The 26,688-nt window shown below is 49.6% G+C and overlaps 1 protein-coding gene across 1 annotated transcript; it reads right to left on the minus strand.

Moving 5' to 3' along the window:
• Positions 1 to 655: 655 nt before the first annotated feature.
• Positions 656 to 18,829, minus strand: NR2E1 (nuclear receptor subfamily 2 group E member 1). Its single transcript, XM_063329838.1, has 9 exons — positions 18,134 to 18,829; positions 12,752 to 12,897; positions 11,890 to 11,977; positions 11,386 to 11,621; positions 9,922 to 10,068; positions 5,371 to 5,467; positions 4,836 to 4,985; positions 4,461 to 4,566; positions 656 to 1,843 (listed from the first exon to the last, which is right to left on the minus strand). Exons 1-9 carry the CDS (start codon positions 18,156 to 18,158, stop codon positions 1,681 to 1,683), a joined length of 1,158 nt encoding a protein of 385 aa, XP_063185908.1. The 5' UTR covers positions 18,159 to 18,829; the 3' UTR covers positions 656 to 1,680.
• Positions 18,830 to 26,688: the final 7,859 nt, after the last annotated feature.

Here is a 26,688-nt window from a genome sequence, read left to right on the forward strand (position 1 = left end):
AATTCACCAATATTAAAAATTGTAATAACATGAAACGGAAGACTTGTACTAGGTTAGTCCTCTGATCTGTTTAGTATTGTGTCCTAGAAAAAGCTCTGTGTTAGCTCCTTGAGAAGGAAACCTTGCAGCAGGTGTATATTTTAATCATAGAAAACAGCTCTGTGCAGGACCTCAAAGTCCCTTTGCCCCAAGGCAGGATCACCAAAGCTATTTCTTAAACGTTTTTCTAACCTATTTTTTAAAACCTCTTTTGTGATGGAGACTCCACAGCATCCAAGGCAATCCATTTTAGTAGAGAATATTTCTGTTCCCTGGTAAACACGGTACAACGGAAGAAACTAATCCAGAAATAGAAGGACAAGCATTAAAAGAACAGTGGAAAGTAATTTAAATTCAATATATTTTTATTCTTTGTAAATACAATGAGTACAACTTTTTAACTTCACAAATCAGTTAATCCACTTTGTACAGGAAAAGTTTTACTCATTCTATGATAGTCCAAGTGCTGATTTTTCTCAGTGCTAGTTCCTAATAACAAATCAAATTTTGAAAAGTACAGCAGCTATCTTTAAATGGTTTTTTTTTCTACATTTTTCTTACATCAAATAAGCAGCTTATAACGTTTTTGTGTGTGAGAGGGTGTAGGCGAACAAGGCTTCAAAATTAGAACCTGGAGTTTTCTAAAAAGGCATTGGAGACTTTTGGAAATTGTTAGCATTGTATCAGTCAACAACTCTTATTTCTTTGAAATAAAATTCCTTCCGTTGATTTTTTTATTATGTTTTTTTATAGTCATTTCACTTCACTGCACATCTCATTGACAAAGAGTTTGGCCACCGTTGCCTTTGGTTTCAGCACTGTGCCAACGGGACACCCAGCAGGTCACTGACGCGGTCATCTCCATTGTATTTGGTTTTGCTGTTTTAGTCTTCCTTTCTTGACTTGTATCTTTTCAGGTGTGTGAACGTGTGTGTCTGTGTGTGTGGAAAAAGGAGGAGGGAAGGTCGGGGGGGAAGTGTGTAAAGCTCTTCTGTCTTTGAGATGTTAACTAAGTGCATTGTGGTGACATCCGCATCAAAGATCACCAGTTCGTTTTGCAGGAAGAATGGAGCTGCCGTCATAAGCTACTTTTTAATCAGTTCTGAAGGCCACTTCATGATGTATTATAGCAGAAGCAATGTTTTGGTAACCTGGTCTTAAATGTTGCCTATCATATTACAAACGTTTTCCCAACATAGGCTACTTTCAAAACAGTCCTGAAGGCCACCGCATCTCATGTTACAACAGAAGCCAAGTTTGGTCACCCGGTTCCAAATACTGAACAAACTAAAGTACCTTCTTTCACATTTTGTCTCAGATCTGCCAGTTAAATGAGAGAATAGCGGAGTCTTTGTTAACTATGACTGGCATCTGAATTGCCTCCATCCTGTAGTAACAGGAATAGCAGCCAAATTCCAACCACTTTCACTTTTTCTGTAGAACAAAGCATTCTCTCCATGATCTAAATCACTCTGTTCAGAGCAGCAGAATCATATCTACTGGGGTATTTTTTGTCAATGGGTTTAAAGGCTAAACATTCCCAGGCTTATGCTTCCTGTAGATTTTGTTAGTTGAGGCTTATTCTCCATAGATAAAAGTTCTTCTCAAACTGTCCATCCTGATTGTTTATTTTAAGGTAATTTATATGTCACTGGATTTGTACATATCTGAAAGCAGTCTTGTAATTGGTACATTCCCAATGGTCTTTTTGAAAAACACTTCTTCTATCGTAGATGGACTAATCGAACGTAAAGCTGGTAAAAGCAATAAAAGTTTTCCAAAACGACAGGGTTGTGTGGGGTACCTGTGTGGGGAGACAGAGAGAAAAACATCTTGAAGTTTTTAGATATTTTTCCAAAGAAAATCTTTTATTTTACAGAAAATACCGATACTCAGCAAATTTTTCAGATGGGTGCTAACCTGTGCTAAACCCCTGTATTTTGTACTCACGTGAGCAAGAAGGTTGACCCCAAGGAAAACTCTCTTAATGGAGGGTAGCAGAACATAGACCAATGTCTCTGAGTTTTGATTAGCTCCTTTGTTTATTCCCTCAGAACTGTAGTAATAGAGAGACAGGATCTGCTCTGACTTGTCCCTCAGACAATAACTATGTTCTTGACGCAGCTCAGGGAAGAGCTTGACCTACAATAAATACCCTGTCATGTAAAATGCAATTTAAACCTAGCTGCATTGTCATGGTAATCATTTTGCCCCCTTTTGGTTGCCTTATACATAGAAAACCAATTCACATTTGGAAATACTTTTTGTTATTAAAGAAGCTGTGTGTTATCCCCAGGTAATATATTTGTGTAACAGGATATTTTCCATCCTTTCTCCCAGCTTTTGAGGCCAACACAACATAGGATATGTATTCTAGTTGTGTTTATGCTGGCTTTATGCCAGCGTGGGTCTCAAACCTCTGCTTACAGTGGTCACCCTAAAAGGAGTAGATCATTTGGAGATCATTTCCTTCTCCAGCCTGCTCTCCCTTGCGTCCTGTTGAGAGCGACTCTACTGCTGTAGAGGTAAGAAGGTAAATTGGAGCCTGAGGATGAAACACAAGCTGAAAGCCCTATCCTGTTGGAGTCAATGTGACAGTCTGTCAATGGACTGCGCTTTCTTCCTTGTCAAAGTGTATCTTTTGCAACAGATGCCGTTTAGCCCAGTAGTTAGGTATTTCCAGCAATGCGGAAGTGCAATGGAAAAGTTGCCATGCCTGGAAACCATGGCCATGTAAAACTGTTGCTCCCTGGCTTCTTTCTCCAACAGGCCCCGGCTCACGCAGAGTCTCCAGGGAGCAATCTTCATGGGAAAGGCCTTCCGTAAGACTAGGAAAAGGTTGCTATGCAGAGGTTATTCTTTTTGCTCTGAACTAGCCATAACTGGATGGTATTTGCATTTTTGCTCCCATCCCCAGGGCAGGCCATTCCCTTTAGACTAAATAGAAGTGCTTCAGAGACTGCTGCCATCTAATCCCTGATACTGAGTGAACTTCTGCTAGACAGAGACATTATGAAAGCAGATCAAAGTTTCAGAAGGAAAAAATGGTGTAAAAGTTTCTCTTCCACTGCTCCATCTCCCACTGTCCTCATCTCATGGACATGCACTGCAGCTAAAGGACTTAGACCTGGACTTGACCAGACTGGTTGCAGCTCTCCACAGAAGCCCTGAACCAACCAGAGCAGCTGTTGCAGAAGATGTTAGGTGCAGTCTTCAGGCTTCTCCCCTGTCCCACCACTCTGAAATGGTCCATACGAGGAGACTACTGATCCGTTCACAGCCAGCTATTCTAGGGTGTGGGGTTGTACTTTGCTTACTAAATTTTGTGCGTTCCTGGGCTCACCCCTGTACTCTTTGTGGGATGACAGCTGCAGCTTTTACAGCAGATTTTAAGATTTCTGTATCCCATGGGACTTATCCTGAATGAGATGGGGGAATATTTTCATCCCAAACAATGATTCTTATCACTCTGCTGCAGCACCAAAATGGGATTCACAAGTTCTGGGCTTTTCATGTCGACCTGGAAACAGACTCAGGGCAGCATCTTGGAAGAGCCATTTAACTTCCTTGTGTCCTGATTTCTGTGTCTGCAAAATGGGGGAAATGACATAAGGATTGGAGAATTTGGGTGAAGAGCGCTCATACTGCTGAGAGATGTGATGTTGTTTTGAGCATCTCTATTAGCAGTATTTAATTGAATAAAATGTGGAGGGAAATGTAGCTTTCTGAAATGAAAGCATTCCACAGCAGGTATCACTTCCCAGGGGAAGATCTCTCCTTTTATCATTTTTCCATTTGTCTGAATAAATTGAGGTGCTGGAGCGTGTCCAGAGAAGGGTGATGAAGCTGGTGAGGGGTCTGGAGAACAAGTCTTATGAGGAGCAGCTGAGGGAGCTGGGGTTGTTCAGCCTGGAGAAAAGGAGGCTGAGGGGAGACCTTATAGCTCTCTACAGCTACCTGAAAGGAGGTTGTAGAGGGGTGGGGGGCGGTCTCTTCTCCCAAGTAACAAGTGATAAGACAAGAGGAAATGGCCACAAGCTGTGCCAGGGGAAGTTTAAATTGGATATTAGGAAAAATTTCTTCACTGAAAGAGTTGTCAAGCATGGGAACAGGCTGCCCAGGGAAGTGGTTGAGTCACCATCCCTGGAGGTATTTAAAAGATGGGTAGGGACATGGTTTAGTGGTGGACTTGGTAGGGTTAGGTTAACAGTTGAACTTGATGATCTTAAGAATCTTTTCCAACCTTTTCTATGATTCTCTTTCACCAGGAAATGCCAAACCCCAGCAGGCTGACAGCCAAGGTATACTTGCAATAACAGCCTGGTCCCCATTTCAGTCAGTGGAAATGTCACCTTCACTACAGCAGGAGCAGGATTTTACCCCTACACCTGCAAGAAGTATTGAGAGAAGACATTGCTCACCTGGTATGAATGTAGCTGTTCAGAGTGAGCTGGGCTTCATCTTGAAGGGCTGCTATGGCGGCAGCGTTTCGGAAACTCCTCAGTTCGGAACCACTGTGTGTAGGCACTGGAAAGCAGAGCAGTTACTAGTTCAGCTTGGCTCTTGGGTGGGTCAAAACAGTTCAGCTAGTGCTATCAGTGGAAATTAAATGTTCCCATTAGTTCCCCAGCACTGCACTGTCGGCCTTTCCTAATGCAAGACTGGCTATTGGAATTCAATACCAGGAAACCTGTTGGATGATATAGAGCTCTGTCTGATATAAAACATCATTTTTGCTTTAAAGTAGCAACCTCATAGTTACCAGACCAGACAGGCAAGAGATTCTTTCTGCTTACCAGCTTTAAAAGTGACAATGCATTTGAGACAGGCAAATTCGGTAGCATCTAGCCGAAGTTGTCTAAATCTAGCCACAACCTCCTGTAAAGCCTGTATTTCTGAGATAATTTTATTCAGCTTCTGAGAATCTGTATTGTCACCATTCATGCCTAGAACAGAAACAGATGAAATAAATAATATTAAAGGCATTTGCTTTATTTTATATTGATTTCTGACAAAATCCTCTGTATCAATATCCACTCTATTGTCACACTTGTCTATCTGGTTCCATGTAAACTGACTATATTGTATGAAAGTTAATATAAAATCTTCTCTTGGATGATAACAAACACAGTAATTTGCATCTAAATGACAATGCAAGCAGTCATGAATACAACAAAACAACATTATTTGCATTTAAATATAGATTTATAAATGACAGGTATGCTCTATTGTTCAGTAGGAATTTGTTATTCTTTACATGTTGTTCTTTTTTCAGTAATGTATTTTTATGGTAATTTTTGTAACAAAGTCATTAAATTGTGCAATTCTTACCAGATACAGCCAGTAGAGTGTTAGCATCAACTGGAATGGCCCATTGTGCTATTCCTAGAACAAACAGTTCTCTCCAAGCATCTTCCAAAAGCATCAGCTGTCATACAATAGATGTACAATATAACATAGTGTATAATTTATAGATTTATAAACAATTTAAATATGTAAATTTCTGTTATTTTAAAAATCACTTTAAATGCCTGTCATGGTATTTTCCCCACAGCATTCGTTAGCTCTTCTCTTAGCTTTTCGAGAAGGTGTCTAGAAATAAGTCTATGCATTGTAGAAAAACACAGAGGGTTGGCTTGCTGTGCACCATGTTGTGGACCAAAAGGGATGAGAAAAAGGGAAAGGAGAGTGAGAACTCCCACTCCAGGGAGCTTGCACACACCGTGAACGCTCGCCTGTGTTTCTCAGCACAGCATGGGCTCTCTCCTCCTCTCCCTGGCCACATAGACCCGTCCTAGGACAAGTTGGAAGAGTCTGCTCCTATTGCTCTCTAGGGATTACCCTCCTTTCCCTTGGGAAGGCAGGATTTGTGAAGAAAAGCCTGGAAGACGTCCTGAAATTACATCACTTGGAGCACTGCTTTAGAACACATATTTATCTTTAACCCCTTCCTTACTAAGCAAGTCTTTATCTCTTTCAAGCATAGCATCTCAACACATATACGGTTTCTCAATGTCACCTGTTTTCTTGCTTTTTGCTTGAAATCACTCAGAAATTCCAGGTTCTAAGAGCTATTTCCTTTCAGAGAACTGAGTATCCAAGCATTGACAGCATTGCTAGTTCTCTGCAATTTTTGTGCACTGGCTGGTTTTGTGGAGGATGTGTTTTTCTCCGTTTGGAGGCAATGCCTTTGATTTCCGTGGAGAGGCAGTGGTGCGTCTGAAGCGGAGACGGGACTCCTGGTAATGCAGACTGGCAAAGCCAGAACAGACACGTTTAGTCTTGAGGGCATTTATGGATTGTTGTCCCAGACCAACTCTTAAGAGGGGTTTGGAGAGCCTCCCGTTCAGGTGAAGTCCACAGCCTAAAGGACATTGCTGGGACCTCATGTCTCACAATAGGGTGGGAGAGGGTTGGAAGGGCAAGAACTGTAGTGGACTCGGGAGGGATCATGTGGTGGCTCCATGCAGTGAAAACAGATTGCCCAAAACTCACGCAGAAAAAAAAGCAAACCACAAGTATTAATATTGCTGTGGTCCCTGAAAATATTGGCAGCTTAGCTTTTAGGAAAATAGGAACGAGGGTATTTTAAGTCTATAAAGATTCTGTAAAAGGAAGAACAAAGCAAAAAAATATGCCTTACCAAATAAATTATGATTTCCTTGGGATCAGATATGTGAAAGTAATAGATGATACAGAAAGCATGCAGTGAGAGTGAATCCTTTATCTATGTGCTAAATCTTAACAGCATTATGAGTTTTAAACCACCCTGTTCCAATCGGAATGAGAGGAAGATCTCTCAGAGTCTCTGCTCTCAGTTTATCACTGCAGGCTTATGCCCGTTTTGTGCCCTTTTGTGCTATGTGCTTTACAGAACTTCTATATAACGTGACTAAGGAAATGGTGTTGGGAAAGTATTTCTGTCTCTGTTTGCATGTAGTTACTGTTTGAAATAATTACATTGGATTTGACAGTACTGGAAGCTGCCCGGATTGTTGTACGTAATACAGAGGGGAAGGGGGTCAAGGGCGCAGCGCCCGTCTCAGACCTGTTCTGGGAGCAGCTGAAACTGCTCGTAAGGCTCCTGACCGCTGCAGCCTGCGAACCCAGCCCCTCCTCCGGGTAATCCTGCCTGATGGATGTGCAGGATTCTATATGACATAGGAAAAGATTCGCCAGCCTTTTAATCGCTTTTGTAAAACTTTTTTTGTCATTCATTCATGCAGATACAATGGTAATGAATGGTGGTTCCTGGAAGATATCAATTTCATATGTTCTTTCCCACTAAGTCTTTAAAGTCAGAAGACTTTAGAAACAAGAGACTATTCCAATAGCTGAAGCTTTCTTCATGCCTATGCATAAGTCTGTAAAACCACCAATTAAAATAATTCATGCTGAAGTCATACTCAGCCCTCCTTCTTCAAAGAAACAAGAAACACCAGGATTTATGAAGGGCTGGTTTTTCCTTGTTAATCGACCCCATCCTGTAAGTACAACCTTTTGTTGGTGACCTGCACTGAGCCAACCTGCCTTACGGACACGGTGGGCAGATGTGCAGGCCAGCAGAACTTGAAGAATGGCATTTTTGTTGTGTGGCTTCCAATCCACGATGGGATTAGCTTTAGGGAACTGGGGAAGGGATACAGCCTCGCTTTTACTGAGGGCAGTAACACAGCAATCCTTGGGCTTGTGTTTTGTCAGCAAATTGGCTTTCTACTTATTTCCTTGCCTTCGAGATGAAACTGACACGGAGTCCTGGAATCACAATGAGCTTGCCTTTTCTGAAGAGCACAAACAAAAGCAAAATCCAGCAAAAGGTTTTAGATTCTCCTTGGCCAGATGTCAGGGACACAAAAAGAGAAATGCAGACATTTACAGCTGGGCCACTGACAAATTAAATAATGCAATGGCATTATTATAAAAATCAACCATCTGATTATTCAAGAAATAAGGTGATTAAAATCAGAGTTATTTCTTCTCCAGCTCTCCTGAATACGACAGGTGAATCATGCAGAAAGAGGCCCAGGTCAAAGCTTTAGAGCTGAACAGCTCTGAGTTTTGAGGAAGCTGGCTCGCATTGAGGTACAGCAAGTCAAGGTGGTGTTAAGGAAAAGCTGGGATTTTGATATGTAATTCACTAATTTTAGTCCCTGATGTGAAAGTCAAAGAGGCAGTGGGTTATTTAAAGATAAAGGGAACACTCAGGTACCTACGCTGTCTCAGGCATACTTGATCATGTGCAATGGAGACTTCCCTTGCTCCCAAATCCTGCTGCCCCCTCCTCCACACACTAACAGAGACGACCTTGTGGGAAATGCATCCGTTTTATGTCAAATTAAGCCTTTGCTTCATTTGGAAGGACCCTCCTGTGGACCTCACTGGTCTAGAAAAGCCGAGCCTGCTTTGCCCCTGATATTTCGGCCTGTTTCTTCAGTTGCTTACTGCAACAGAGCCAGTGCTCTGCAGGATTAGCAGCAGCAGAAGACAACATTCAAGAACAGCATGCTGCACTGGGACCACTGTCTTCCTAGTAGCGTGTGTAACTTCCCGGGCCCCATCTCCTTGCTCCCCTCACGCTTCCTCCATAGCAGTGCTGCAGCTGGAGCTGAGCAGCGTCCCCCTTTGTCTAATTTCACGACAGGGATTTCAAAACATGGGTCTGGTGCTAGAACAGGAACATTTCAAGGTGCCTTAGCTTTATACCACATTGTGACAGTCATGATTTACCTTTTGGTAGAAAACACTATTGGTTTCCTAAGAAGCTCTTCTCTTTGAGTTCAAAATACGTATTTGCATCTCAACTGCAACACTTGCAACGTGCATCAGTGGAAGGGAACTAGTTCCCCTGCTGACTGCTATGTAACATCTAAGGCACAACATTTCTAGTTACCATTTTGGGAAATTAGCTTAATCATATCAAAGTATTAGACGTCTTTTATGATTGGAGCTTTGTGTAGATTTCTCCCCTTCCATTTTATAATTATCTGATTACTTTTTTTTTTTAAATTAGTGCATTATACAAAGTACACTAAGTCCTCATCAAGAATCAAGTCATTAAGAAATTGCTTCAGCTCATATGGTTCACATATGATTTACCTGAGGCAAAGGCAAATTGTCATAGAGGAAAACAAGAGAAATTAAGGAAGATATTCATTAATGGTGAAAAATATTGGGGGCTGGCCAAATTCTGCTTCTGCTGTATTGGCGTAATTGTAAGTTCACTGAAGCCAATATGAATAAGAAAAAATGTTGGCTGTGTAAACAGAGGAGAGGAGAGGAGAGGAGAGGAGAGGAGAGGAGAGGAGAGGAGAGGAGAGGAGAGGAGAGGAGAGGAGAGGAGAGGAGAGGAGAGGAGAGGAGAGGAGAGGAGAGGAGAGGAGAGGAGAGGAGAGGAGAGGAGAGGAGAGGAGAGGAGAGGAGAGGAGAGGAGAGGAGAGGAGAGATGGTCTTCAGAAATCACCTTAGTCATATCCTGAGACCATCTGCTTAACTAAGCACTTCTCATCCCAAAATAGCAAAGTAAGATGCTGTTCCCCATTTTATGGAGGGGAAAGTTGTCCCACAAGTAGAGAAGCAGTTTTGACACCCTGAGCTTGGTCTGCAGCCTGGTGATTTTTCCTCTAGAACTTGTCCTCCCATAATGTTCACTTTATATTATATTTTTTGCTGGCTTGATTTTCCTTTGCTTCATGAAATAATAGTTGGAGAAAAGCAGTTTCTAAATTTGTTTTTTAGGAACAGACCAAAACTCTGCTCTGAACTTCAGAACAGTACATTACAGATTCAAAGGTCTAGGGCTGAAGGTTCAGGACCCAATCTGAGCTCTAACCATTCTTTAACAGGCAGTCCAGGCCAATGCCACTAGCACCGCAGGTGCCTTACCTGGTCTTGCAAGGACAAGGTGGAGAAGGCTGGGACACTCTTGGCCCACTTGATGCTCATGAACAGAAGTCTGGCTGCTGACTCGCAGACGGATTCGGTGGCCACTTCATAGAGATACATAGGGGTACCGTTGACTTCATGTGGGTACTAATGCCAAAAAGAAAATAAAGCAACTTCATACAATGTCACCAAGGCAGCCTGGTCTTCCTCTCCTCTACAGCTGCCATTCAGTGCATCGTGCTTATGCCCAATACAGTGTGCACTCTCTTATTCCACAAGCAGAGGGCATTGCTTTCAGTGGGCCCCCTCCAGCCTGCTCTCTGCTGCTCATCCATGTGGATGAACTGTACTACAGAAACGGTTCTCCAGAGGAGGTTGAAGGGAGAATGAAATTACTACATCAGGGGAGAAAAAAATCATCAAACTGCGGTGTCATCCTTTACCCTGTTACACAAGAGCACACCTCTGGTAGCAGAGCTAAAAGAATACAAATTTGACTAAGAATTTGGTGGTTTGTAACCTGTGCTTCAGAAGCTGATTTAGCACTCCAGCCTTGCTCAGCACAGCAGTAAGTACTCGATTAGCCTTAACCTTCATCTGGCTCCCTGACTGCAACAGGCTGTAAGCAGATGCGTAGAGCTAAGCATAACTACCTAAAGGATGTGTAGTGTTGGAATGGAGTTACGTTTTCAAGCATGTGCTGTTTTCTTGCTAAATAATTTCTGATTCAGTATTTTCCAAAATTATAGTATAAAACTATATGTTGTGATCACGTTCATGATGGGTTCTCCCAAGATACCAGCTCTGGAAATGGAGAACTATTTAAGTTGTCTCTTCTTTGATTTTCTAGCTGCTATAAATACGCAAAATGCCATTGCAAATGAGTTAATGACAAACATCACCTTATGGCTAATTCCTGTGCAGTTGAGGGCACAGCAGCACTTCCACTGGGCTGCTTAGGAAATGTCACAGCTAAGAAGCTCAGAGACAGCTTAGAAATGTTTGTGTCTTTGTGGACAAGCTGCAGGCTTGGTCAGTACAGATAGTACTTTCTGGACTACACCACTATGGAAATGGGCATTTTGCTGAAGAAAACTCAGTGATTGCAGCTTGTCCTCATGAAAGAAGGTCTAAAATTGACTTGTGGATGGGCTCCAGGTGGGACAAGCACTTCTGCAACCATGAGGGTTTGAAGATGTAGGAGAAACAGAGAGACAGGGTTTGTATGGAGTAGGTTATCAGTTGATCCTTCTGCATACCACTTCTGCAGAGGGCCTCTTACCCCTTGCACCTCATATCTTCAGAGATTTTAGGGACATAACAAGAGAGTTCCCACCACAACCTGCAAGGCCTCAAGCCTTGCTCTTTGCCACTTCTACCCTGGAGGGTGGAAGGACCTGGTGGGTTGCAGACACCCCAGCAGCGGGGTCTGCAGGCCCACCGGGGGCTGGGGCAGTGGCTGACCTTTGGGGTGGGCTGCGCCAGGCCCACCAGAGCCTGCCTCTCGGGGGTGCTGGCGACGGCAGCCAGCTCCAGGCTGTGGGGCTCCAGCTGGGAGACAGCAGTGAAGAAGGCGGGTGCTGGCAAGGCAGCAGCAGGGAAGTGCGGGGCACCGCCACTTTCTTCTTTGTGCCCACGGAAGTAGAGGGCCACCTGCTTCCGTATTGTCGACGTCCGGGGGCCTCGCTCATGCTGCACCGCTGTGGGGCACCAAGAAGAGGTGAGGGGGTCACCATGGGGTCCCGCACCAGGTACCCCATAGTGGTTAACTGGGCTTCCCTCCCTCCCCACAATTTCTTGGAGCCGGCCCCATGCCCAAGGGGTGTCTGGGGAGAAACGGGTGAGGCTGCCAGGGGCCTGGGAGGGGAGACCCTGCAGTGACACACTGCTCCCTGGTACAGAGCAAGGCCCAGCTCCCTCCCTCCACCGTGACGCCCCGGCCCGGGGAGAGAGAGAGGGAGCAGGTACCGTCTTTGTTCATGTTGACCTCCAAGCACTTCTTCAGCCGGCAGGCCCGGCACTGATTCCTGTGCGTCTTGTCCACCGGGCAACCTCCCTGCAACACAGTCATCCGTCAGGCCGGGGCGACCAGCGCACTCACCTCGCCGGCCCCGCGGCGGGCCGTGCCGGGGGAGTCCGTTCCGTGCCGCACCGGGGTGCTTGGCCCCGCGGCGGGTCGGGCCATGCCGAGGGGGGCCGTGCCGGGCCGTGCCCGGCGGCGGGACGGGACGGCCGCCTTCAGCACCCGAGACAGCGACGGCAGCGCCGCCCCCTCGGGGCTCCCCGGTCCCCTGTGCCCCCCCCCCGCGCCGCCTCCCCATCCCCGGGGGCGGCAGGGGGCGGCCGGGGCTCCACGCATCTTCGCCGGGACGGTCCCCGGGGGCGGGAATGAGCGCGGCCGGAGGAGGAAGGGGCAAAAAGCGGAGCTGCCTCCGCCCCGGCTGCGGGCGCGACCCGCCGGGGATGGAAATCGTTCGGTTTGTCCATCGACCGGGTACGGGTTGTGGCTTACCGAGGGGCTGCCCCTCTCTTTCCTCGCCCCCCCCCGCCATCCTCCCCTCTCCCTCCTTGCGCATTCCCCCCTCCCCGGGGCGCAGCGATGGGCTGCACGGCCCGGAGCGGGGGAACGTGCCGGGGGGAGGCGGGCTGGGGCACCCAGCCCCCGGCCTCGGCCCGGGACCCCGTGGGAAGGGAGGGGGAGGCTGCGTGGGCAGCTGGATCTTACTGCTGCGGGTGTTTCTCTTGGCGGGGTGGGGGGCAATACGGGGCCCTGGGGAAATGCAGGATAAGAGGTGCAGGCGGTGAAGGGGGGCTGCGCTGCGGCTGGTACCTGATTTCCCGATTTGCAAACATAGGTCCTATTCCTCCTGATGCTCCGCTTGAAAAATCCCGAGCACCCATCGCAGGCGTAAACTCCGTAGTGTTTCCCGGAGCTGCGGTCCCCACACACTTTACAAGGGATGTCTAAAATGCGGCCTGAAAGCAGAGGAGGGAGAGAGAGAGAGAGAGAGAGAGAGCGCTCAGCAATCTGACCTCCGGAGGGATTAGCCCCAGAGCCGCAGTACAAGCAAATAATGAAGTGATTTTATAGCCAACTTTCTTTTCCTTGAGCAAGTGTCAGTTTTCTACAATGAGCATTATTCATGCCCCGCTACGTTTATTTGGATCTTCTATAATCGCCAAGACCCACTTTGGAAGGGAAGATTACAGCAGCGGGAGCAGCAGACTTGCCTGCTAGAAGTGGGGATACAGGGGAGGACGCGGGGGGGGGGGGGGGAAGACGGACGGACTTGAGGGGGGCGGGGCGCGGTTCCCTCGCTTTCTGGCGCTCGGCAAACAGAGGACGGCACTTTCCCTGGGCAGGAGAGCAGTCAGGAGACCGAGTCACAGAATAAACCAAAACAAAATAAAATGACGGGGAGGCCAAGTAACCTCCTCTCCCCCCTAGCAACCCCGGGGAAAGGGGGCTGGTTGCTGCCGCAGAGGAGGCGTGCCATTTTCTTCACCCCAAAACCTGCCGCAAAACTTTCCGCCTCGCCTTTGTGCGCGGAGGCGGCTGCGGGCGGGCCAGGGCGCGGGGCTGGCGGGCGGGCAGGCAGCGACCCTCCGCGACCCTCCCTCCGCGACCCTCCGCTCCGCCAGTACCGGCTGCTTTCGTACCGACTTTGACTAGAATTGTAAATTCTCTGAGGGTGATGTAAAAATTCATACAAAGATTATTGCAGCCCGGTTCAAGAAACCCGCCAAAACCCCACTCGGCTTCTGCTCTTTCTCCGATTTCTCTCTTCTAGTGCTTTCTTTTTCTTTTTCTTCCTTTTCTTTTTCTTTTTCTTTTTCTTTTTCTTTTTCTTTTTCTTTTTCTTTTTCTTTTTCTTTTTCTTTTTCTTTTTCTTTTTCTTTTTCTTTTTCTTTTTCATTTTTCTTTTTCTTTTTCTTTTTCTGTTCCTTTTCCTTTTCCTTTTTCTTTTCCTTTTTCTTCCCTTTTTCTTTTCCTTTTTCTTTTCCTTTTTTCCTTTTTCTTTTTCCTTTTCTTTTCCTTTTCCTTTTTCTTTACCTTTACCTTTTCCTTTTTCTTTTTCTTTTCCTTTTTCTTCTTTTCATTTTCCTTTTTCCTTTTCCTTTTCTTTTTTCTTTTTCTTTTTCTTCTTCTTTTTCTTCTTCTTCTTCTTTTTCATCATCTTTTTCTTTCATTTTTCCTTTTCCTTTTCTCTTTTCCTTTTGCCTCTTCTCTTCTCTTCTCTTCTCTTCTCTTCTCTTCTCTTCTCTTCTCTTCTCTTCTCTTCTCTTCTCTTCTCTTCTCTTCTCTTCTCTTCTCTTCTCTTCCTTCTTTTTTTTTTCCTCTGCCTCAAACAGCCTTCTTCCCTCCTGCTAGAACTTAAGCTGGAGATTCAGTCCCTCTCACCAAACCTTGGTCTCCAAACTCCGACGAAGAGTGTTCGGGACCACTACATTTGGAAGTATTTCAGTGAGAGCCCCGGCTGCGGGTGGGTGGGTGGGGGTGAGGGCTGGAGGGGGAAGGCGACAGCGTGCGGTGCGGAGCACTGCTGGGGAGGGGGGCCGGGGCGGGGGGGGAACAGGCCTCAGGGGCTCCTCTCTCTCCCTAGAGAATTTAGGAGCCCGAGATATTTTCAGACATGTCTACGCTAAGGCTCTAAGACAATGCCTGCTGGCAGACAATAGGGACATTAGATAAAGTGTTAACTTAATGATTTTGCCCATTGAAACTCGTTTGACTGCCTCCAATGAGCACAAGCTGCCAGCTTCTCCCCTAAATGAAACCCGACAGCTGCTATACACAACACGGCGAGAGGGACGGGGATTAGGTTAGGGACTGCGAGAGGGAGGGGTGGCGGAGGGGAGGGAGGGAGGGTGGGAGGGAGAGAGGTTAAAGAATAGAAAACTTTTATGCAATTAATAAGGAGCGCAGCTAAAGGCAGCCCCCCCACCCCACCCCACTGCCGCGGCTTTGGAGCTGCAGGTAGGCGCCCGTGAGGAGGGCTGAGGCCAAGGCACGGTTTCTGGGAGTGTGTAATTACAAGCCCTCCTTGCCACCTGCCCATTGGGGCACCAGTGACCCGTCAAAAAGTGTAGCATGGGAATTCGGATATCGCACAATGCCAACGGGGGAAAGCGCTCGACTTCCCTCTCCAGCCCTCAGCATCCACGGGGAGAGAGAGGGTCCACACGCACGCACACAAAGGAGGAGGAGGAGGAGGAGGTTGAGGAGGAGGGGCAGGCTGGGGGTGGGGGGAGAGACACTGGAGCGGTACGTGCAGCGGTGGTGCATCCCGGCACCGCCGAGCCGCCCCTGCGGACCCCGGCACGGCGCCGGGGACACCCCCCCGCCCCGCTCCCCCTTCCCTCGGAGCGGGCCCCGACCACCGCCGCACACCCGGGCCCGCCGTGGGGGCTGCCGCCCGGGGCACTGGGCAGCCGCGGGGGTCCCCGCTTCCCCGGCCGGCCTGCGGCAAGGGGCAGCCGTCTCGGCTTCGTTGGCGCTGAAAGCGGGCGGCGGAGAGGGAAGAAACTTGGGTCGGTTTTACAAAACAGTTTTTCCCACACGGATTTTAAGTTTTGGGAGCCGCTTTAAAAAAAAAAAAATCATATGCATTATATACGTACACATCCACACTATATACGTAAACATATGTTCCCTATATTCCTTACACGTTCACATACTCCATCTATAAAAACCGAGCACCTGGGGGAATCTCGCCAAACCCAGATAACCACGTTTCCAGCCGTCGGAGCGGCGCGGCCCGACCCGACCGATCAACTCCGCGGCCCCCGACGAGGCGGAGGGCGAGGAGAGGGGGGACAGCGGAGGGGGCGGCTGGACCCCCCCGCCCGCCCCCGCCCCGAGGGGCCGCCCCGTCCCGCCGCCCGCAATCCCGGCCGCGCTCTGCTCGCCCCCGACACCCCTCCACCCCCCCCCCCCCAACCCCCATCCCCGCCCCGCGGAGCCTGTTATGAGAAAACTTTCGTGCAGGGCAAAATATGAAATAAGTAGACGGGGAAGAGGCAGGGCAGGGGGTGGGAAGGGAAAAATGTAAGCTTGACACGGGGTCATGAGATAACTGATTAACTCTGTTTAAAAAGCGCTCCGGTTCCCCGAGGTACCGCTTCGTCTCAGAAGTTTAGCGCTAAGAAAATGGGATTTCTGTTCAGCTGGGAAGCCGTTTTGAACATCCCACGACAGGGGGTCCTTGGGGGCTTTTTTTGTGTGTCATAATTGCTTAAAGGATATATGGCAGCCCCGATTACTGTAATTACCATCAGAGGCTGTTGAAAGAAGTTAGTCTGGGCTCGGGGGACGGCGGGATGGGGTCTTGTTACCACCCAGGCAGACATCGCAGCTGACATCGCCAGACGCCCACCGGCGGGCAGAAAACCTAGGCCGGAACCCCCTTACCCGGGAGCCCACCGGGACCCCCGGGACGGGCGCCCAGGCCTCGGGACAGCGGGTCGGGCTTTCGCATTCGCTGCCGAGGCCGGCCGGCCTCGGGCCCCGGGCCGGGGCTGTCTCGGCCTGTCCCCATCCCCGCGGGGCCTGGCCGGGTCGGGCCTGGGGGTCCCTTTAGGGCTGTCGCCGGGAGTCTGGGGGAGCATGTCGGAGTCAGCAGCGAAAGCGGCGGCGATGGCCAGGGGTCGCCCGGCGCCGTGCGGCCGGAGGCGCGGTCCAGCCCTGCGGGTTTTCTCCTCCGCAGAATGTCTCCGGTAGAAGCTCCGCCGTCCCTTGGGGACGAGGCTCCCCGGCCCTTCCTGCCCGGTCCCCGACACTCAGAAATCTGCCGGGAGCCCCGACAACGTCTCGGGGCGGCTGCCCACGGGCCCGATCCCGCTCCGGCTCCCCTCCCGCTCCCCGGCGGGAAGCAGCCCCGGCCGCCGCTGCTTTTTTTGCCGCTGTCCCCCTTCCCCTCCGCCGGTTATTACCCCCACGGCGGCTCCGCTCCTATCTTCTTTTCTTTTTTTTTTTTTTTTTTTTTCCCCTCAGGGGGTGGCTGGAGCGGAAAAAACGCCGCTCTCAGCCCCACGGGGGGAAGAAGGCAAGTCAACCCACGCCGAAGCGGAGGCAGCTCGGCCGCAGCGCCGGGCCCCCGCCGCCCGCCTCTTCCACGCGCGATTTCCACTTCCACGCCGCGGCCCCCACCTGCCCCCGGACCCCGCCGCCGCCGCGGACCCCCGGTTTCCCGGATCCCCCAGACAAAGGGGGCACCTGGGTTAAAATGATGGAGGACAGCGGCAAGGAGAAGGCCGCGGTGCTGGCGGGGGGGGGCGGCCGGTGGCAGGTACCGCGGCGGGTCCCTCCCGGCCCTGCCTCCCGTTTTCCGCCGCTCCGCAACCCCGGGACCCCGCCGGAGAGCAGAGGAAATAACTGTCCGATCCATCACTTGTCAGACATTAAATTGGATTGGGTATTTTTTTCCCCCCTTTGTTACTGACTCCATCCATATTACAAACTCCGAAAGTCCCATTGGGATTATACGGATTGAGCCATTCTGTAAGAGCGGTTAGTCATGCTTTAAATTCCCCAGTTATGAGGTGCATGGATTTAGGATTAAGGAAAATGTGACTTTTAAGTTGTTTCTGCTTTCCTCGTTGCAGGATTATTTGTTGTAACTGGAAATGGTGTGCAAAGTATTGCATTTAAATCCTCCTTCAATAGAGTTGCTTACGCGATTCCGTGCAATTGAGTGACCGGAGTTTCAAACTCTTAAAAAGAAATTATTATGTCGCAGAAGATTGCATAAAGTCCGTGAGAAAAGCAGCACGTTTCAACACCGTAATGCCCTTTAAACCCAAACCTTCCCCCCTCCGCCCCAGTACCGGAGACCCACAGACAACCGCCCGCGCCCCGGCGGGACGAGCCCCCTCCCGCCGCCGGCGACGCTGCATTTCCCGGGGCTCGCTGCTCCCGGGCTCCTGCCCCCGTTCCCGGTGCGGAAAGCCGGGGTCGGCAGCCGGAAAGCGGCTTTTCGTAAGCCCCGGGCCCAAACTCCATCGGGGCAACTCCGAGCCTATGTATTCGTTGCCGCTCCAGATGGAAAAATACACTTCTTTTTTTAATTTGGGGGGGGGGGGGAATGCAAACCCGAACCACAACACCCCCCCCTCCCCTTCCTCTCCCTCCCCTACACCTCCCGCCCCCCAGGCCAGGCTGCAAGCCGGTCTCGGAAAGGCTGCTCGAAGCCTCCACCGCGTTATTACCCACTTGTTGATCCCGCCGGCTTGCTCATGCTCGAAGCCCCCGGGGAGTCGTTAAACTCGGGGCGAAGCGTCGGCGCCGGGGCGAGGCGGCGGCCCCCCTTCCACCTCCCCCCCCCACAACGCCGGCTCCGCGGGGCAGGTGCCTCCCTCGGGCGCTCACTGCTGGCTCCGCCGCGGGGGCCGGCACATCGTCGCCGCTGCCCCGCTCCCCCAGCGATGTCCTCCCCGAGGGACGGGGACACAAGGCAAGGGAAAAAAAAAAAAAAAAAGGAGCAAAAAGAAAAAGAAAAAAAAAAAAGAAACGAAATGACCCAAAGTCGGCGGCCGCTCGTTGCCCCCCTGCAAGCAGATGCTCTCGGGACCCCGGGAGGGTGCAGAGGGGTGCGAGGGGGCTCGCCACCGCGCTCCTGGAAGGCAAGCGAGAGCCACAGCAGCCAGGACAACAATGAGGCGAAGGAGAAGGTAGGATGGGGAGCGGGGCTCTGCGCCGAGCGCCTCGGTGCAGCGAGCAGGGAGATCAGAGCCTGGAAAAATAATGGAAGGGGGGAAAAGGCGTCAGAGGAGGCTGTCTCTGCCTCTCAGAAACTGAATGGTATAAAAAGGGAAAGGTTTCCAGAAGTTCATTACACTGGCTGACTTTCCGCTTTGAGCTCCAGGCTTCGGCCCCTATAATATCGGCAGAGAGGCTGTGACAGGCAGCGGCGGGGAGGGGAGAGGGACGCCCCTTGCCCACTGAGCTTCCCTCGCTTTCCCCCCAACTCCTGCCGCCGCGTGACGTCACCCTGCGCTGGGAAGGGGAGGGGGCAGGGAGGGGGTTAAATGCTAATGATATTAATGAACCTCCGAGCGGCTTCCACACAGAATGCAGCGGCTGCCGAGATGATTCCGCCTCCTCACTCGCCTTGTGCCCTCACTGTCATAAAAAGGGACACCATCACCCCCCCCCAGAAAAAAAAAAAAAAAAAGAAAAAAAGAAAAAAGAGGAGACAAAAGAAAGGCAGAAAGAAGGGATCAAGATCCCGTTTCTTTTGCATTTTCCTGTGTCGAGGTGGAGCCCGCCTGCGGTTCGCCCCTGCCCTTGCCCTTGCCCCGTCCCGGGCAGCGGCAGCGCTGGCGGCCGGCGGGGGCAAGCGGGGAGCGGGTCGGGGCTGCGGGACCAGCCGAGACGAACCTGGTCGAGCCGGGCCGGGCTGCCAGCCTTCCCGTAGGGCGTCTGGACCACTCTCCCTCCCTCCTTCCCTCCCTTCCTCCTGCTGCGGGAGCCGGGGGCTGGCAGGAGGGGACCCGAGGCGGGCTGTGCAGGGGGAGCAGGGCGGGAAGGCTGTTTTTACTCCTGGGAGAAGCGGGGAGCGCTCTGCCCTGCCCCAGCCTGGAAAACCTCCTCGTTTCCCGGTGCCCGGAGCAGGAATCGCCTCCTCCTGCCGCCCGCTCAGCCGGGTGACCCGGCCCCCGCTTCCCGGCGCCGGGACTTGTTGCACGGCGGCCGTGCAGGGAGCCCGCCGGCAGCCGGGGGTCACTCCTCCCGCCCCGGCCCCGGGGGGATCGTAGAGAGCCCCGCCTGCCCCGCAGGGCTGCTCTGATCCCTGTGCACCGCCGCGCTTCAGCAGCCCCCCACCCCCTCAGTGTCTCAGCAGCGCTGCCAGGGCCGGGGTGCAGAGGCGAGGGGTCGAGGGGGGGACCCGCTTCCCAATTCGTCAGCTCTAGTTGCACCGAGAGGCTGCCGAGCTCCCCCAACCCCGTTGGAAACTCTCTGGGAGGTGGGAACTGGTAGAGCAGCCCAAGGGTGGGAGAGGTGAGTATCTGGGAAGGGAGGAAAGAGCATCCTACGGATGCAAGCTGAGGTGAGCAACAGCACCAGAGAGCAGGGCCAGCAGTTGCTGAGGAGTTTGCGAAGCCCTCGGATGTCCCTTGGTCACTGCTTTCTCGTCCCTGCCATGGGTGTGAGGTGTTAATGCACCACAGCTGATTTCCCCCTCACTGGTTGTGATCTAGGGGAATGTGGTGCTCAACCCAGCCCCAAACACACTGTCTCTGTCCTTCTGGACTTCATATTTTGTCCTTCCATCCTTCTGTCCCAAGTCATGGGTGATTCCTCTTGTGCCTGTACCATACCTGTGTCACAGGGCTGCATGACTCTGGACATCACTGGGACCTCAGTGACTTTATGCTCTTTAAACCCAAACCTTCCCCCCTCCGGGGCAACCAGTGCCTCCATGGCACAGAGGGAAGTCTTCAATCTGGACAAGCCTGGTCCTGCCTAGCACTGAGGGACACTGTCCAGAGGGCTGGGAAGTTGCTCAGGGAGATCCCAGAAGGCAAAGAAACTGGTGGATCAGGGAACGCAGACAGATTTTCACTCCAAATCTGCTCGCAGGGAGGCAGGGAAAAGTTCACCTCCTTGAGCAATGTTCAAAACAACAGGGAAGGAGAGGACCATGCTACATTAGCAGGGTCTGGAGACAAAACCAGAGAGGATTAATTGGCAGGAGGGCCCAAACCTTGCCCTGGGCATCCCTTGCGCTAGTGAGGCAGATCTCTGGCCCTAAAGTAGCCACAATTTTTTTGCTCTGTAAACTCAAAGCCAGCTGAAAAACATTGCATAGGCTGGTGAAACTGCATTGACAGTTTCCAACCACACCTGAGACAGGCTGCTCTGAACATGAGCAGGGCTTTCCCTCCCATGTACAGCATCAGGCTCTGCCGAGAGGGAAAAAGAAGAGCTCAAACTACCCACCTCTCCACCCAAAACTCCACTAACATAACCCAGACATCCAAAGTTGGTGTCATGGTTTAACCCCAGCTGGCAACTAAACCCCACACAGCCGCTCACTTGCTTCCCCTACTGGGATGGGGGAGAGAATCAGAAGAGTAAAACCAGTAAAACCTGTGGATTGAGATAAGGACAGTTTAATAGGTAAAGCAAGAATCACGTGCACAAGCCAAGCAAAACAAGGGATTTGGTCACTACTTCCCATTGGCAGGCAGGTGTTCAGCCTTCTCCAGGAAAGCGGGGATCTGTCACACTTAACAGTTACTTGGGAAGGCAAACACTGTTAACTCTGAACGTCCCCCCCTTCCTTCTTCTTCCCCCAGCTTTATATGCTGAGCATGACATCATATGGCATGGAATATCCCTTTAGTCGGTCCTCCCAGCTGTGTCCCCTCCCAACTTTTTGTGCACCCCCAGTCTGCTCGCTGGTGGGGTGATTTGAGAAGCAGAAAAAGCTTTGACTCCACATAAGCACTGCTCAGCAATAATGAAAACATCCCTCTATTATCAACCCTGTTTCCAGCACAAACCCAAAACATAGCCCCATACTAGCTACCATGAAGAAAATTAACTCTATCCCAGCCAAAAGCAGCACAGCCGGCTCTGCACATGGGCTGGGGCTGCCAGTTGCTGAGGAGGGAGCAAACCATCAGCCCTTCCCTGTCCCTTAAGCTGTGGCTGGTGTTGCTTCCCAATCCTGCACCAGCTGAGGTTTGTCCTCTGTCTCTTCAGAGCCTTTCCTGTGGTTTCCATGGTGGCCAAAAATATCTCAGCCCTGAAAGTGAAGGCAGGGTGCATCCTCCAAGAGTACGGGGAAGAGCTTCCTCCCCACTCCAGCTTTTCACTGCAGCTTCTGTCAAAGCTGTTTCCATGGCCATTCGGTGGAAAAGTATACCAGCTCCAAAAAGGCAGAGAATTTGTTTACCATTATTACCATTATTTACCATTATTCTAGTGGGAGGTGTCCCTGCCCATGGCAGGGGGGTTGGGACTAGACGATCTTTAGGTCCTTTCAACCCGAACCATTCTGTGATTCTATGATTCCATGATTACCATTTAGCATTTACCATTATATTTAGCATTTTGTTTATTAAGCAGTTCTACATATACAGAAGATGCTAATAGAGTAAAGAAATTCACTGTCTCCTTGTAATGCCTTGGAAGTACAAAGAGTTATCAGTTCTGCTACAGAAGCTGGCATGTGTTCCCTTTTCACTATATCTCCTTCAGGGCTCTGGACTATAACTACAATTATGTGGTGACATTTTTCAGCATTGTGCCACAGTCTCTTGCCAGCTATCTTTTCTTCTGCTGGAGTATTAGCAGCAGGAAAAATCCAACGGGCGACCCATCTCTAAGTACACCATTCCTTCTGCCTTTGCCTTGATCGTCTTCTCTGCTCTTTGGATGGGGTCCCAGATGATCTGCAGTGAACAAAAAAAAGGAAAAAGGAAAAAGTGAAGGAGGTCAGGTGAGGGAAAAATGTAAGCCGCCAGGGGTGTGTGGATGTAGCAGCAGAATATACAGATGTGCTGTTTTCATCCGTTTCGCTCAATGGGAAGCAGGTGGGTAAGATCAGGCAAATCTAACATATCCATTTTCTTGGAAAGGAGATGAGGAAGGACAGGATAGAGGTATTTTCTCCTGGGAGGAGGAGCTGCTGTTGCTTTGGGGTGCAGGGGAAGCTATCTTCGCTCCCCTCCTTCGGTGCACGTGCCAGGGAAGAGCTGGGGGCATCCTTCGGTGCCCCCGCCAGCCCCGTGCAGGGGGGTGAGCACGGCAGCACCCTGGCAGTGTAAATACCCACCGGGTTTTGTCCTTCTGGGTTGCTAAATCGCCTCTGAGGCCTGCAGCGCCTTCCCTTCTTGGTAGGTCACCATCTGTGTTTTTGCGGCGTCCCCACAAGCTCCTCTCTGCACCCACCTGCAGGCAGATGGAGGGGCAGCGGCACCGCGAAGGCCGCTGAAGGGACCGTGCTGCTCCTGGGCCGCCCCGCCATGCTCCTGGCTGCGACATGGCTGTGCTTGATGCCCAGCTTGGGCTGCCCACCACGAGGGTGGTGTAAATGAACCTAACAAGCTCTTCTGCGATATTGAGTCTCCCTTGAGAAGCCCTTCCCTCATGGACACCTTCTCTGGAGGGCTATGCCTGGGGAGGTGTGTGGTGACACGCTGAGCCTGCAGTGCGCACCCATCGATGGCGGCGTTGGCCTTCCCCACACCCTGCCTGGGCGTCACACCCAACATGGCTGATCCCGGGGGCTGAGGACACTGTCCGGCAACTGCCCTGGTGGCCATCTTGGCGCCACCTCATGGCTACCCTGAGGCTGGGCACCTTCGGGAGCTGTAGGGCCCTGCTGATTTTCCCTTCTAATTTTAAAAACAGTAAACACCGCAGCTTCATGCTGTAGGTTTTTTCCAGGCAGGGCTTGAAGGCAAGGCTTTTTTTTCCAAAAAGGGAAAACCTGAGACACAGAAAAATGATCCTGTGAAAAGACTCTCCTGTGAACGCTCCCTCTTCCCTGGCACAAGAGGGGTTTCCTCTTGTTTATGCATTCTCTATAAAATGAATCCACCTTTCTGTCAGCCAGGGATGCCTTTCCCTGTGCCCTGTGTTCGATCCCTGTGTGATGAGGTGTCCCCATGAATGCACCACTTACTTACCTCTGGTGGCTTTTGGGCTTGGGCTGCTCTCAGCCCTGTCCTCCCCCTTGAGTAATCTGTCCAGCAAAAAGTTGGGAAAGACCTGCGTTCCCCACAGATGCCAGTGAAAAAGTGGCGAGTTTCTCCCTCATGCGTGTGCATGCTTGGTTAAATAAGTTAATGACTGTGTGAAACAGCGACCATATATCTCTATTTCCACACGTGCACCTGATGAGTGCACGTTAGCAAAGCTGCCTTTAATAGCAGGGAAAATTATACCTAAGGAAGATACTGGGAAAACAGTACCTCCGTAAGTCATGGCACTTCTTCTCAATACTCGTATTCAGGGGTGGAACAAGCCTGAGTTCACTCGCAGCAATGAAATGCCCCATTAATCACGTATGCCTTTGAAAGGGATATGTCAGGCTTGGCTTATACGCCTACATTGGTACCTGATCCCATCTAGACAATGCGAGACAAGCGCTTAACAAAGCGGCTCTAGTTAGTAACTTGACTTATTTGTTAGTTTGCTAGTTAGATATAAATCAAAGTGTCGTAATAAGCCAATGATGTAGCAGCAGCTGCAATCTAATTTAGAGAGAAACAGCCTCATTTTAGTTTTCCTGACATGAACACAAAAGACAGTATCAATACTGAAGCCGGTAGAGACACAGCTGTATAAAACTAGTGAAAGGTCCAAACACAAGGGCAAATATATTATTATCTCAATAAAAGAAAACTTAAAATTAGATAAGGTCCGTACTTTAACAGTTTTAAATTGCCAACAAAAGAATGCTGACTACAAGGAATAAATACATCTTGGAGCTATGCTGTGACATTTAAAATTCATTTTACCAATCAGCTAAACGAATAGCTCTGTTTATGTCCTAAGCACTTGTGTGTGCGTAGGAAAGGGTTGCCTCAGCTATGACCCTGATTGATCGCACTTTGAGCATAATCATTTCTATGGTAGATTGGCCTCCCAAATTTTGCTGTAGAAGCCTATTAACAAGCTGACCTTTGAGGCGATTGCACAAAATACTGTGTAGTGGCAGCAAAGAATGCTCCTAGGAAGGGCCGTCTTTCTGGCTGGCAATGTAATGGCTCAGCTCCATTGACTTCAATTTAGCTATATCTCTTGATATTGGCTGGAGACCAGATCTGTGGTATCTATTTTGGGAAACGAATTCAGAACCAACAAAAATAAATACTTCCAGATGCGGCATTGAGTCAGCATATCGCATTCAGTGCTGCTTGAAAGTATTGAGTCAGTTGGTGCAGATAGATTTTTAAGAAGAGAGGAACAGTTTTATGACTGTCTATGACATTTATAGACACGCTTGCTTTATCTCTTGCTTCATACAATATAGGTCACAGGATGTCTTTGCAGGTAGAGCAGTTACTTGCAAGTCTAAGCAGAGAAGAGCACGGTATGCGTCATTCTGCGACTAGCTAGATGTATTATGAGGTTGGTTGAGGTTTTCTGCCTTTTGAGATTTTGGACGTTGATGAGGCCAGGTTGGTGAACTTGAGGAATCAGTGGTCTGAGTCTGCATAACGAAATCCAGTGCTCCTAGCTCTAAGAAAAGAGGAAAGCATGATCCTCTGTAAAATGATTTAACTCCTGCAGCTATTTGTATTTGTTCTAACTGAACAGAAAATACAGTCCAATGAAAATGCACCACTGAGACAGATTCTGATGCTGTGGTCCTCCGTCGGAAATATAAACTAGGTAGTATTTTAAAGGGCTTCAGCAGGATTTCGGTTGTGCACAAGGTCTGCAGAATTTGGTATGAACATGGTTGCAGGCAGCCTCTCTCAACTGAAAAGTCCTGTCAGTTCTCAGCTAAGGTTTCACCACTGAAATGTAATGCATGTCCTTGAACTTGCAGTGTATTTCGGTGGTTCACAAACCCTGGTGCCTGGAGCGCTTTCTGCGGCGTGGGGCAGTCGCATGCTACCAACCCAGGGATTCCAAGCTCTAAGTACTCTCAGATATTTTCACTGGTGTCCCCACGCAATTTTGCGAGATGTGATTTTTGCTGCAATTGTCACAGGAACATTGTGTCACTGTAGATTAGGGAATGACACATGCTTGGATACGGGAAAGGATCTGTCTTTGGTGAGATGTGATCCAACAACTGTATGTCCCTCTTTTTCATGAGGAATAGCTCTTAAAAAGAAATACAAATCAGGGGAATGTGTGATGGGAATCCCAGGCAGAGCTTTATCTTGTGGCTTAGTCCTTTATGCTGCAATACGGAGCACAAAGTATTGAAACATTTAATCTAAAACTCTGAGGGTTGGCACGGATGGTAATTCAGCGTGGAACGGGGCATATGGAGTAATAACAGGCAGCAATGTTTCCGTTAACTGCTTTTCATAATTACTCCGTTCTGTGGTAGTGCTGACACTGGTAAGCCAAGTTGTATGGCAGATCACTTCGTTACAAGCAGTAGAAGTCCAATGCACAGATTATTGCTCAACAATGCTTTTATTCCAATTACAAGTACAGAAACTATACTGCATGCTGTCTAAGAAACCACGGGAGCGACCCAAATACTGCAGTTTGGCTGCAAATACACATGGGAAGTTGTTTAAAATCTACTATACAGTTAATTAACCAGTTTTGTACTGTCAGGAGCATTTGTTTGATTATTATTGACATTTTCTATGTGTGTCATTTCAGTCAGTGTTTGCTGATGCTGCTCAAATCCACCTAGCACTTTTGCTGGCTTGAGGTTGATGTGATTTAGCACCTGACAGACAGGCAGAGGAATTGGGTTCTTCTTCTGTTCATTTTTTCTGTGCACACGGTAAATACACTGTAGCTGGTAGAATATTTTCTATCGTATCAAGTAGATGTATTTTTCTGCTATTGCAAATCGTAAGCAAACTCAATACTTGAGGAGGAAGGAGAGTTGTGGTCTTGGGAACCCTGTCGATTTGATTGATGGCCAGGGCCAGTCGTGGTAAGGGAATAAAAGGTGGGACAGCTAAACTTCCTTGGGAATACTATTGTCCCTGGTACCAGTATTCTTCCCATACCAAGGAAGAACAGTGTTAGTTTAATTTTATATTTCCAGGAGAGTTGAATGAGTGAGGCCTCCACAGGAGAGATTACACATGGGCATCTGTCTCTCCTGG

This window comes from Chroicocephalus ridibundus, chromosome 3 (assembly GCF_963924245.1).
Source record: "Chroicocephalus ridibundus chromosome 3, bChrRid1.1, whole genome shotgun sequence".
Classification (NCBI taxonomy): domain Eukaryota; kingdom Metazoa; phylum Chordata; class Aves; order Charadriiformes; family Laridae; genus Chroicocephalus; species Chroicocephalus ridibundus.

Excerpts from the sequence above, each read along its gene's own strand:
- NR2E1 (XM_063329838.1), bottom strand. The coding sequence starts at position 18,158 with ATGAGCAAGCCGGCGGGATCAACAA. Across the intron at positions 11,622-11,889 it reads GGTCAACATGAACAAAGACG|CGGTGCAGCATGAGCGAGGC; the intron begins GTACCTGCTCCC and ends GGTGCCCCACAG. Across the intron at positions 4,986-5,370 it reads CACTCTACTGGCTGTATCTG|GCATGAATGGTGACAATACA; the intron begins GTAAGAATTGCA and ends TTTCTGTTCTAG.